This window comes from Neofelis nebulosa, chromosome 4 (genome assembly GCF_028018385.1).
Source record: "Neofelis nebulosa isolate mNeoNeb1 chromosome 4, mNeoNeb1.pri, whole genome shotgun sequence".
Classification (NCBI taxonomy): Eukaryota; Metazoa; Chordata; class Mammalia; order Carnivora; family Felidae; genus Neofelis; species Neofelis nebulosa.
Genome location: NC_080785.1, coordinates 132,882,553 through 132,896,116, shown reverse-complemented (window position 1 = coordinate 132,896,116; position 13,564 = coordinate 132,882,553). Strand labels below are relative to the sequence as shown.

Sequence of the window (13,564 nt, the reverse complement as noted above, 5' to 3'; positions counted from 1 at the left end):
GTTTTCCTAAGTTCACTAAGAATCTGTTCTCCTTGTAACAGGACACTATTGAAACTATTGGTTATTTTACCACAGCTTTTCTGGAATGTCATATTTCAGAGGGACATACATAGACTCAGATATGACCATACAGCTTTAAGGACCTGAGGTTGCCTTTATGAAACATAAAGCCAGGGGACGCCTGGATGGCACAGTCAGTTAAGCGTCTAACTTCAGCTCAGGTCGTGACCTCATAGTTCGTGAGTTGGAGCCCCATATCAGACTCTGCACTGATAGCACAAAGCCTGCTAAGATCCTTTGTCACCCTCTCTCTGACCCTCCCCCACTCATCCCCTCTCTCTTTCTCTCTCCAAAATAAACACACATTTAAAGAAATGAAAATTAAGTCAGGAAAGCCCTTTGCAAAAGTTGGCCTGATACCTTGCTTACAGGTTTCCCAGCAGCCTTACCAGGAGAGTCAGAAATACCACTTCCCGGAAGGTACAGGGACCTCAGGATATTTGGGGGACCTTGAGAAGAGGAATTCACCCACACCTACAGGTATTGCAGGCATATCTGATGGCAAGTATTTGGCTTGGCTCGGACAAGTTTTCTCCCACTTGCCCGTGATTCCTCATAATTAGGATATTGTTGAAGTTAGACATCAAACAAAGAGGACTTCTTGATGGTTTGATCCCTTAGCCATATTTCCCCCAGGGGCCACCTCTATTGATATAAAATTACAAATAGAGGCTTTAGCCAAGCATAAACTAGTCATCTTTAAACAGACCCAGCTCAGTCTAAAAAGTGGCCCTCCAAAACCGAATGGCCCTTGATATCTTAACTGCAGCCCAAGGAGGCACCTATGCTTCATTAAAGCAGAGTGCTATGTATGCACTCCAGGTTATCCAGAAATATTCCTCCAGAATTATGGCAGGGTTACCAACTGACATGTGTACTCAAATTAAGGCTATACAAAAATACTTCCCTCTCTTTAAAAGACTGGGTAAGCCCTGCTGCTCAGGACGACTGTGGTCAACTATAAAGGGTCTCTTTGTTGGACTTCTCATTCTTATAGCCATATTAATACTCATACGTTGCCTTTTCCAAAGTTTCTCTGCTTGGTGCCAAGACTCCATCACTATAATAACTTCAGGTTGACAAATGGTCCTTACCACCACACACATACTTCTTTGGGATCCACATTGGACTCAGCTGCTTCCACTTTTCCTAAATCCCCTATACATTCCTGACTAATCAATGTTGACCCATGACGTAGGGACATCTCTCCATCTCTATTCGGCAAGAAGAAGTTACAGAAGATGAGGCCTTCCCCCTACCTTCAACAACCTTAAATATTTAAGGTTCAGAATTGTTCAGGGGGCGGCAGTGGGCGAGGTGCCTGGGTCTCTCAGTCAGTTAAGACTCTGACACTTGATTTCAGCTGAGGTCATGATCTCATGGCTTGTGAGTTCAACCCCACATCGGGCTCAGCAATATGAGAGTGGATGCTGCTTGGGATTCTCTCTCTCCCTCCCTCTCTGCCCCTCCCCTGCTCACTCTATATTTCTCTCAAAGTAAAGAAACTTAAAAAAATATTCATGGGGGAAATGAGGAGGAGCACAAAGGCAAGAGAATCATAGTCAAGATTAAATTCTCTCACAATCTGCAGCCCACTGAAAAATCCCTGAGACATGCGGAGTGAGACCCTGCTCAAGGCACTAATGGCACTAAATATTGATGATTTGCTAGAGACTGAAAGCAACCCTGTCTTCACAACAGCCAGACCTCCAGGATCCCACGAGTCTTCTTTAACATGCACAAATCCCTTTAGAGATAGGTTACCTCTAGCCTCTCCACCCCCAAACTGAAAAGTATACAGTTAATTGCTCCTCACTTTCCCAGTGCAGCTCTTCCTTCCAACCGGTCCTGTCCCCATGCTGAAATGAAAACACCTCTTCGCACCATAAAACGTAACAAGAATTCATTCTTGACCATTGGGCTAGATGATCCTGCAACCCCCATAGTTGGTGATGTTAATGCGCACAGATACTCAGTACATGGCTTTCTCTTGTCCTCACCACAGTTATGGACACAGGCATGTACATGGAAGGACACCATTTTACTGAAGCAAACCAGTTGAGGTCACACAGCTGGTAAGCAGCACAGCTGGATCTCAAACTCTAGGCTCCTGGTCCTACCCCTAGGAGCCACAAAGGGCTCCCCAGATGGGAAGCTGACACTGGCTTTGGGGACACTACCTCGCCTCCATGAGTCATCTCACCTTTTCAAGGCCCCCAACTCTGTTCAAGGCTGCGTCTTTCCCTGCTCTCTGCTCCACTTATAACTGGGGTGACCCTGGCCACCTGCTAGGCCCTCCCTGCCCAGAACACCTGGGGCCGTCAACCATCTGGGTGTTGTCCCAGGGCTCCCAGGAGAGAAGCTAATGAACTATTTCTCTTAAAATGCTCTCCTCCCTGTGCTGATTCATAGGGGCACATGTAGAGCAGCACTTTCAATAATAATTTCAACAAATTATGGAAAGCGCCTAAATGTCCATCAACTGATGAATAAAGAAGATGTGGTATATATATACAATGGAATACTAGTTGGCAATGACAAAGAATAAAATCCTGCCATGTGTCACAATGTGGATGGAACTGGAGTGTATTATGCCAAGTGAAATAAGTCAGTCAGAAAAAGACAGACATCAAACGTTTTCACTCATATGTGCAACTTGAGAAACTTAATGGAGGACCATGGGGGGAGGGAAGGGGAAAAAGTAGTTTCGAATAGAAGGGAAGGCAAAGTATAAGAGACTCTTGAATGCAGAGAACTGAGGGTTGATGCGGGGGTCGGGGGAAATGAGTGATGGGCATCGAGGAGGGCACTTGTTGGGATGAGCACTGGGTGTTGTATGTAAACGATGAATCACAGAATGTGCCCCCAAAACAAAGAACACACTATATACACTGTATGTTTGCGAACTTGACAATAATTTCAAAAACAAAAGAGTCAACTATGAATATCAGCAGCCAGACAGTTGCCAGATGTTTCAAGAATACCCATGAGGGAGGATGTTTACACTCATGCCAGTATGGCTTGTCTTTTGTGTGTCCGATACCCATGATCATTGTGCTGACAGACCCTGCTCTCTTTCAGACAGTGGCCACTCAAAGACATGTACATTTCCCACCAGCACGCATTTTAGTGACCTCGCTTCTGAGAGCTGAAGAAACAAATGTTACACATTTTGGAGGCTACTCTCTAGAGAGGTTCATTTGCACAAAATTAAAGCTTCGTATGTGAATTCGTGTGAATTGCATTGTGGGTGTATTTGCTCCTACAGTGCTGGTTAGTCTAGTTTTTGTAAAATGACATGTGTTCTTTTGGGGACCATATCCAGGACTTTAGCATTCTTTTAGAAATAATTTTCATAGTTCTTATTGATTGATTTAGGTGCAATACTGTGAAATAGGAATGTGAATTCCTTTCATTGCCTACTTGGAGCTGTGTATTCAAGGAACTTAAAATCTCCTAGATGTCATCAGCATAGAGAAGATCACCTGATTAGGCAAATCTTTACTTACTTCAGAAATCTGACACTTTGAGCTGTGATTCAGAATCAAAGTAAACCTTGAAAGAAAACCCCAATGTTTTTAGAAAGTGAACTAGAAGTATATTTTGGGGGGAATAACAATCCCATGTTTATGATAGTAACTACTCCTCTCTCTAAGTCCCTATCTGTAAACATCTATCCATATAACATTATCAGTTGTGTATCTCTAGTACATTTTTTATTGTTACTTTCTCCCATTCTTCCATAAATTTTGGGCATATTTTTGGAGATATTCCAAAGGAGTTTCTTTAGATACTTTACGAATGTACAACAGAAGTCATTGACTTCTTATGCTTAATATTATTGATTTTTCTATTTTAACCTGGTTTATAAATTCTTAAGTTATGTTAACTACTTGAAAAATATTAGAATGTGCCTGCCTGCCTACCTTCCTACCTTCCTTCCTTCCTTCCTCCTTCCTTTTTTCTTTATTTCAGGATTTAAAAATAATCCCAGTTCTAAACTTCAATGTGGAACCTGGGTTTAAAATGAAAAAGTCAGGGAAATGACGATTTAGTGCATTTTAAAAAAATGTCTGCATTATCAATTTTCAAAATTGCATAGGTTGAATGTTCATTTAGGAATATGTAAATCGATTTGGGGGTCAAAAATAAGCTATACACATTGTGCGTTTTAACGGAAATGTTTGTGAAGTATCATGACTAAAATAGGAAATTCTAATTTTTTCCTATTTTTTAATCCTGTGAATTCATTATGCAAAATTAAATGATTATTGTAATTTCATTGGATTATTATTTTAGTATTTAAACACTGGGTTTTTTAAACACTGGGTTTTTAAACACTGGGTTTTTTACTAACAATATGTTTTGACAGCAAACTTAATTTTGTTTCTTCCTCTCTTAGAACCTCGAGAATATCAAGGTAAGAATTTAAGCTTTAGTTTTCTTTGGAATATTTTCTCAGTACTGGTGTTTGAGGTGGGTTTTTTTAATGTTTGTTTCTTTTTGAGCAAGAGAGACAAAGTGCGAGTGGGGGAGGGACAGAAAGAGGGAGACACAGACTCCGAGGTGGGCTCCAGGCTCCCAGCTGTCACCACAGAGCCCGATGTGAGGGTAGAACCCACAAAACATGGGATCATGGCCTGACCCAGAGCTGGACACTCAACCAACTGAGCCACCCAGGCACTCCTTGATGTGCATTTTAATTCAACTAGGGATACATATGGTGATTTCTGATGTCTAATTGGCATGTTAACTCTTGAAAATCTTTCTCTTCCCTGTTTGGGGCCTAAGTGACAATGTGGAGGGGAGTTGCCATCCCTTAAGATAAGAGATCAGGAGGAGGAACACATCACCAAACTAGAGGGAATGAAATGAGTGTAATTTTACATAGAAATGGTTAGGAAACAAGTGATGACATGAGCCTGAGGTGTGGAGTGAGCACTTTGCCATGAGCCGGCTCTTGCTGAAACGCGAAGATAAGAAAACCCTTTTTGAGTCTATCAAGAAGCCTAAGCTTAGAGAAGAAGCCAGATATTGCCAGGCAGGGTGTGTGTCACAAGAGAGGTTTAAACCAAGGTTTTGAGTCTGAGGTGCAGGGAGCCGTCCATGCCAGGGGAGAATGAGAAGTGAATGTGACACAAATGGGGGAAATGTACTCTGCATGGGCTCCATAGACTGTGGTGATGCTGTGGCGCTGTCTGTTGAGAGCCAGGGTGGCTGCCTGACACTTAACGAGCCCGCAAAGGCTGCTGTTCATCCCTTTGAATGCAGTGGTGGTGGTGGGGAGAACAGTGATCTCAGGGCATGAGAGCTCTCACAGTGGGCCGGCCAATAGAAGTTTGCACTCTGTGGTCAGATGAGAGAATTAATCCCTGTTAGAGGAGTCTGTTCTAGAGCTTACGTGTGCTATCCACCTGTAATTATTGGGTGCTTCGTGTGTGTTGAATAATATTCCTTTAAGGTTGGAGGGTAATATTCGCATGTCGGGATGAAAAAAGTTTGTCTTCTAGGAATTGCCATTAATCCTGATCCTCCAGCCACTAAGTGTAAAGCTGAGATGCTACCTGTATGTTTGATTCCAAAGACCTTGTCCTCCAGGGCCCCTGGCCTAGGGTTCACAAAAGGCAATCTGTGAGCAGCAGGAAGTCATCCAAGGCCTTTGAGTAGTCAATCAGTCAGCAGCAGTTTGAGCTTTCTTTGTGTGGAATTCCAACCAGCACCTGGGGGTATGAGAGGCTCAAATCGAGACTAAATGATGTTTTTTTGTTTTTGTTTGTTCCTTTATTTGCCGGGACCTATCTATGTACCTTAATAATTGGAGGAGAGAAATGTAAGTTGATAGGATTGGATTTTTCTGTTTCATCTCTGGTGGGGACTATTTAAAGGGACTGAATTTTCCAAGAAGGGTGCTTCCAGAGGAGAGAGAAATTAGCAGGAGATATTTTATTGCATTTCTCCATTTCGGACAATATTTTAAATAGGAATCTCATTGAAATAGGCTTTCTTCGGTTTAAAATGCTGCTGAAACTTGATTTCTTCAGACACACGGGAAAGCTAAAATGTGAGGTACACCCACCTGTCAGATCATGTGTCTGTGCCGCTAAAACACTGGGATTATTTGATATAACTGGTTTGGTAACAACCTCAGAAATTGTTTTTATCTCCTTTTAGTTAGTTTACAGCAAACAACCACGAAGATCAATAATTTTAAGAAAGAAAACAAAGAACTTGATGAAGAAATATCCGCTTGGGAATAGAAGGTAGCATTGCCCTTTCAAATATTTTGTGTGATTTCATTTTGGTTACTTCCACTCTGGGAGAGCATCCTACTGACTTATTTCATGTGTTCTATAAACAGTCCCAAATGAAGACAAGCTTCACAAGTGTAAAGAGCTACCTCTCTATTTGTGAAAGGAGTCACACATTAGAAGACAGGTTTATCTAGCATTATGCTTTTTTTTTTTTTGAATTCTGATTCCTTTTTCATGTTTTATAAAACAATGAATTAAGGAAACGTCTTCAGGAAACTAAGGGAGAACGGAAGTTTCTCTCTGATGGAGCTCTTAAATGGAAGGTAAGAATCCCTTCTTTGCCTAGAATGCATTCTAAAAACACAGGTAAAATAATGAATTAGTATTACTCATTCAACATGGTTTGTTAAAGGAGAACATCAAGAAAGTTGAGCACTTTAATGAAATTTTAAAAGACACCCTTCAAAGTGCACATGCTGCCTTGCTATCTCAGAGAGAGAGAGGAATGTGAAGAATCAGGAAGTGCTAAGACTTGGCTGCTGAGTTTTACTGTAATTTGGCTTTGGAGAGTTTTTGTTCATTGGCATTGGGTGAGGTAAGCACAGCATATTAGCTTGCCATTTACCACAGTAGAGAGCGGGCCTCTGGGAGTCCCACCTCCTGCCCAGGGACCTGGAATTTCACTACGACCACCATGATGACTTTTGCCATTTCCAGGACTAGGGTTTATCTTTTATGTTCACAACTAATTATCACATCATTCAGCTCTGCCCTCCAAGATATATAGAAAATTCTCAAAGACAGTTGAGAGATAATGGGGAAAATCTAAAGTGTATAGTCCCTTCCTTTTTTAAAAAAGTTATTTTTAAATTATTCTTTATTATTATTATTATTATTATTATTTTAGTGAGAGAGGGCATGCAAGTGGGGGAGAGAGGCAGAGGGAAAGACAGAGAATCTTAAGATGGATCCACACTCAGTGTGGAGCCCAACGCAGGGCTACATCCCATGATCCTGGAATCATGACCTGACCCGAAATCAAGAGTCTGACACTCAACTGACTGAACCACTCAGGTGCCTCATAATCTCTTCCTCTTGTAATGCTGAACATTGAATTTTCAACATGAATGGGGAAAAAGTGTGTGTTTGTGTGTGTGTATGCACACACACACATATACAGATGTATATAAATATATATATATTCCAACAAGAAAACCATTTATAAGCTATCTCACATGAACTATTTCCCACCATCTTTATCTTCTCCTAGTTATATTTATGCCTCAAGGTCTTTGTTTATTGCAATGCACAATCCTGTTGTGTTAGGTGCACTCAAATTTGTGTGCGATCATTACTTATGGAAAGTGTTTTTCTCATATCTGTCTTACTTAAAAACGCAAGATGAAAATGGTGAATTCGAGCATGTAGAGTTGAGAGTCTTGAGGTCCAATAACTGTCAACTGGAAAGTATGCTGTCTGTTGGGGAGAAATCCCCATAATGGCGACAAGGACTTTGCATTGGAAAGGGAAAGAGTGCCTTCCTGCCTTCACGGTTCTTGCCCTTTTCCTATCTCACCAAAAACAAGTCTCAGGTCATGTGCACACTTAGAAAGCAAATCCATGTTTGTACAGAAAATAAAAAGGCCCTGGAAGACAAGTGTAATGCATTGAGGTCTGTGAAAGCAACCAAAGAAGCAAAAGTCAAACAGCTGAAGGACAAAGCAGGCATCCTTGAAGAATTCTATGAAGAAAGAAAAGTGGCTATAGAAGAGTAAAATGTTCATGTGAGAACTATCACAAGTACTGTTGTATGAATGAATGTGACGGCCAGTAGAGATAATTAAAATTCTTTTCGAATTTTTTGCCAAATGCATTCAGAATTGTGCCTGTCCTTCTTACCTTGCTTTCTGTCACCCACATTTTCCTTTCTGTCCTAAGTGCTTGTCACACATTGTGTCATGTATCTGGGGTGGAAGAGGGAAGGTATCAGCAATAATAACATTGATGTCTGGATCTGCTTGGGATCCATTTACATTGGCGCATGGGTTTCAGTCCCATCACGTTGTCTTTTCATCCACGAATTAGGTCATTTTTGTTCAGGACCACACGTGGGTCAAGAATGCGTAGGGAAAATATCAATGATCTTGCTGCAGAAACCACAGAAATTTATTTCTGGGAAGTGGGTAGGGGTCCCAGTAGTACTGGATCCCTGCATCAGTTCTGCTAGTGAGATTGTTCACAGCAGGCCAATCCCTAAGGAAGCTGAGTTATTTCCTGTCCCCCGATTTTTTAAGTGCAACTCCTCTGAGTCTTGACCAAAGCCCGCAGCTTCACTAGGGCTCATCTTTGCTGGCCACCTCTGAACTAAACACGTTTCCTTCTAAGTCTGTGCCCATAAAGTTGTTCAGCTATTTTGCAGTTCAGTTTTCTGTCCCCAAGTTCATTGATGAGTCCTGGGGAGATTGGTGCCCACTGCCAGGCTGGCTTTGTCCTGGGCTTCCTTCTTCTCCATCTTGGTCACATGTGTCTTCTTGGGGTCATTAGAAATGTGGTGCATTTGCTAACATGTTTCCTCCTTTGTACAGTATTTCCTTTTGTTCTCACGAGGAGATCAGGGCCTTTAGAGTCCCTCATTCACATTGAAAAGGAAATACTTCCTTCTCTTCCCTGGAGACTCAGCTTCTGTTAGTCCTTCCCACACCTGGGGTGGAGCCTGCTCTGTCTCACTGGCATCTTGTTTTTATCATTTCTAAGCTCTTTTGGGGAGCACGTACAGCACCCTGGCCACCTTTCTATTTTCAATCCCTTACAACAGAACCACTACATTCCAGCCACTCCAGAAAGCATTTGTTGAAGGACTGCCTGAGATGCCGGAAGGCAATGCATGTGCCTTTCTCGGTCTAGAGGTTTTGTGTCAGTTTCTAGGAGTCTTTCAGTTTTGCATGTGACTCTTGAATACACCCAGTGCCAAGTTGAAACCCTTTAAAGCAACACCATGAACAAAATAGTCTGAGGGCAACACAGCAAACCAGCCTTTCTAAGCATTTCCCATTGCTGCCTTCACTGTCAATGAACTGAGTCTTGTTCAAGTAGACTGGCTCCATGAAGTTGATAGTTTTCCATCTGAAATCTGTTTCCTGGAGATAAACCCAGACTGTGTGACAGTTCATATCAGGTTCTACCTCAGGTGATGTTGCTGCTCTAAGATTGGCCTTTTCCTCCACCAGGATATGTGAAGGTGGACGCAGGGGTTGTACTCCTGACGCTAGCGATGTCTGGGAGTGAGCTGCAATGGTGGGGAAGCCATATCCTGGAAGGTCGTCTTTCAGGGTGATTGTCTGTGAGGGGTACAACTTCTGGACTGAGAATCAGGGCTCCCCACGGAGGTGTGAGACTAGTGATGATCCCTTGCTTCATCCTAATGGGTATGGGTGGTCATACAAGGTTTTTGACACTGAACTGAAATGCGCCTTCACCATCTCAAACCAAAGTCCAGCTCTGGGAAGGCACAAAGTGCAATGTTATTTGATGACTTTATGATGAAGGAGAGGAAACAGGTCTGAGAGCAGAGACATGGCAGCAGACAGAGGTTGAATTTCCTTTAACTTAAATGGGGTGTTCAGTTCATATCTCTGACTGTGTTGTCAGTCTGTGCATTTATGGGCAAGGTGGGAGAAGGGATATTTGCATCTAGGCCTTCAAGAGTGCTGGGAGGTAAAAAGGCAGAATTTGTGGACCTTGGCTCCTGGACTGTGTATATGTCTTTCCCATCTTAGGAAGCTGAAAATGACACAGTATGAACTGGCGGCAAAGAAGAATCAGCTGGCAGCTGCAGGGAAAATGTGAAAATAGCTATGAAAGAAATAAACAAGTACAAGTGAGTTCAGCTACTAATTACCAGCAGCTCATGAAACCTCTCTTCATCTTTTCGTTTTTAACCTTTTTACAAGGTTAAAAGTCTATGTTTAGACTCAACATAGTAATGTAAACAAAAATTCAGAGGACATATGCATAGAGTATTAACAGATAAAAAGGTAAGATTTAGAAAGAACAAAACAATTAACTTCATCAACATTTCCAGATTTCAAGCAATGGCCAGACTGTGTGGAAACTTCATCCATGCCAACGTTCCTGGGGGGTGGTGTCAAGTATCATAATCTGTAGGAAACAGCCTGTCTTAGAATGAATCATACCATCAACATGATAATGCCATTTCATGGCCCTGGTCTTTGCAACCCTAGGAAACGTGGTGAAGATCTAAGTGAAAGGAGGAAAGAGCTTTATGATGAAAGACACTTGTCACATGATGAATTAGGGCACAATTGAAAGTGGCAAGGAATTATGTGAACTCTGAACCCTACGGTCACGGAATGAGTTAGGAAAGGATGGAATAAGAGTTCTGATCCTATTGTACATTTACAATCATGTGGAAAGTGTTTCATGTGTAAAATTGTATTAGGGGACAGATAGGAGGATGATGACAACATGGGCAGATTATTGAAAATCATACCCAATATTGGGCCTTATCTGACAAAAGCAACTATAACTCACAGGCAACAAAATGGACAAAGACAAGAACAGCTGCAGCAGACAGAACTCACCTTCAGACACCAGGGACCCTGAGCTCTGCCTGACATATTGAACCCTTAGTACCTCATGTGGGTGAGTGTAGTGGTCCTTGGAATTCCTAAACACGGACTTTTCATTGTTGCTTTTTCAGATCGCAGTTCATGAGAATAATGCTCAGGACAACTGGGTAAGTGTTTCCTTTCTCCTCCCTTCCCTCTTTGGTGCACAGTCTGGCACGACTGAAGGTGGATGTGTTTTTCTCTCCCAGATCAAGCCTCGGATCTGGGAGAGGGAAATGGCAGAGCAGAGCCGGGAGGTCGCCCGCTTGAAACACAGGTGTGGGAGGGAACGTGACATGAGTTTTTATGGGTGTTTTGAGGGATGACAGCTGTGCTGTTTAGTGTCTAGTCAGAGGATGTGGCATTGCAACTCTTACAGAAGTCCATTCTTTTTCTGTATCCAAGACTGGATGGGATGGAAGGAAAGTGGCTGCTTGAGGGATACAGGAGGCGGAGACCAATGCCTGGAAGTCCAGAGACGCAGAACCCTTGAGGAGAGGTAAGGGGCACGTGGTGATGTGCAGCAGCCTAATTTCTGCGGCAAAGCCTTTTTCTGTGGGTGATCATCGTGTGTCCTGGACAGAACCACAATTACTACCTAAGGACAGCAGGTGGTCTGAAGGGGTGACAGGAGGGCGTTCTCCTCTGGTGCCCCAGGCAGCGGAGCACCTGTCCCTGTGACTGGTGGAGCTCAGGCCCCTCCCCTGACTGTGGACCCTCCCACCTCCTCCAGCATCCCCTAGCTAAAGAGAGGATCCTGGAGGGGATGACGGGACATGGGCCTTAGCTTTCTTCCCACCTTGACACAATGTGAAGACTTTATTTTAATTTTATTTCAGGAGTTCATTTCATTACTATTTTTAATGTTGTCATTTTTATTTTATTTTTTCTTGAACCATAGCCCTACGTTCATAATTCAGGCTCCATATAGCTTCGTCCTCTGATGTTATCAGGGCAAGTCTGTGGCTTCACTGCTAAATACCCATCGTTTTCCTTTGCTCGTTTGTATATTAGTGTAAGTACATTTCTATTCAGGTATAGTTATATAATAACTTTCCATGTAGAAGGCAGCTTATAGATAAGCAAAAAGACTGAACAATCCACCTGGAGCCTGAAGAAACATACCCAGGTTAAGCATTCCCTGATGATATACCCCAATCAGTATTCTCCATTTACCCTTTTTTTAAGCTCATTTATATTGAGAGACAGAGACAGAGACAGAGAGAGAGAGAGAGAGAGAGAGAGAGAGAGAGAGAGTGTGTGTGTGTGTGCGCGCGCATCTGGGAGGACCAGAGAGAGGTGGGGAGAGAGAATCCCAACACTGTCAGGGTGGAGCCTGATGCAGGGCTCGAACTCACAAGCTGTGAGATCATGACCTGAGCCAAAATCAAGAGTCAGATGATTAACTGACTGAGCCACCCAGGCATCCTCATTTTTATTCTGAATCTGTAATGAAATGGTGATTTCCCATAATGTATACTGAGAAAGCTCTGTTTAAGTGATGACTTCGAGATTGCTAGTTGAGCCTGACCTGTCCACAGTTATTTGATTAATTGCGAAAAACATGAACTAGGGCATGGTGAGGTCTTTATCAAGGTGATGGGATTGTCCCCCTTATCCTTGGGGGTTACCTGAGGCATGTGGGATACCCTCTGCCTCTGGCCAAGGACCTGTGTAGGGAACAGTTTAAGATATTGGAGGAATGAGGTGAGGGTTTCTTTTAATTTCACACGGTCCACTAAAATAGAATAAACCTCTATCCCTTCTGGGGTCCTTAGCAGATCCAGAAACTGATGCAACCTCTGTGAGTTACAGCAGCTCTGACTGTACAAAGAATGCAGACAAGGACAAGGTAAATCCTGGGACCATTCTCAGTCGTAACACTTTCGGGAAACCCTCATCTGTCTCTACAGCATGCTCCCCTGGCCTAGTCTCGTTTTGTGTGTTGTGTGATATGTCTGCTTGTTATTTGTGTTCCAAATGCACACTCTTAACCTAGGAGCCTACAAGCTTCTCTACAAGCTTCAGCCTATCATCTTTTTGTGGTAAGTTTAGAAGCCCAAAGGACTTAGAGGCTCAGTACCTTAAGACTTTACCATGTGTTTCTGGAAATAACGAGCGGAGGATGACCCCATATACCAAACAGACGTCGACTGGCCTGGGCCATCCCTTCCAGACCTCAACTCTGTGGGAACAGTGTGGCTGCTGTGTCTTCCTTTCTTGATTCTGGCTAGGAGATTAACCTGCTAGAAAGTCTACCATATTGTTTAAAATTGAAAAATGCAAAACCCCACCACTACTCCAACTTTTTATTTTGTGCCCTGTGCAATTTAAAACTTTTTTTAATGTTTATTTATTTCTGAGACAGAGAGAGACAGAGCATGAGTGGGCAAGGTGCAGAGAGATTGGGAGACACAGAATCAGAAGCAGGCTCCGGCTCTAACCTATCAGCACAGAGCCCGACGCGGGGCTTGAACTCACAAACCGTGAGTTCATGACCTGAGCTGAAGTCGGTCACTCAACCAACTGAGCCACCCAGGCGTCCCTGTGCCCTGTGCAATTTAGAGTGGTCTTAGACAAAGTCATTATCATCACTCATCACCTTCCCGTCTTTGTTGGTAAATG

The 13,564-nt window shown here is 42.9% G+C and overlaps 1 protein-coding gene across 10 annotated transcripts in view; it reads left to right on the top strand.

Annotated features, from left to right (window-relative positions):
- The first annotated feature begins 5,824 nt into the window (after positions 1-5,824).
- LOC131511035 (transport and Golgi organization protein 1 homolog) overlaps positions 5,825-13,564 on the top strand; it is a 142,668-nt gene continuing 134,928 nt past the window's right edge. For 2 of the 10 annotated variants that reach the window (XM_058728834.1, XM_058728833.1), the window contains exons 1-4: positions 8,373-10,925; positions 11,032-11,067; positions 11,149-11,216; positions 11,345-11,438. In XM_058728834.1, coding sequence (XP_058584817.1) covers positions 10,797-10,925; positions 11,032-11,067; positions 11,149-11,216; positions 11,345-11,432 — 321 coding nt within the window. In that variant the 5' untranslated portion in view covers positions 8,373-10,796 and the 3' untranslated portion in view covers positions 11,433-11,438. Of the gene's footprint in view, positions 5,891-7,380; positions 10,926-11,031; positions 11,068-11,148; positions 11,217-11,344; positions 12,183-13,564 lie in introns of those variants that run through there. The other 8 variants (XM_058728836.1, XM_058728838.1, XR_009261310.1 and 5 more) reach the window with 8 other exon arrangements.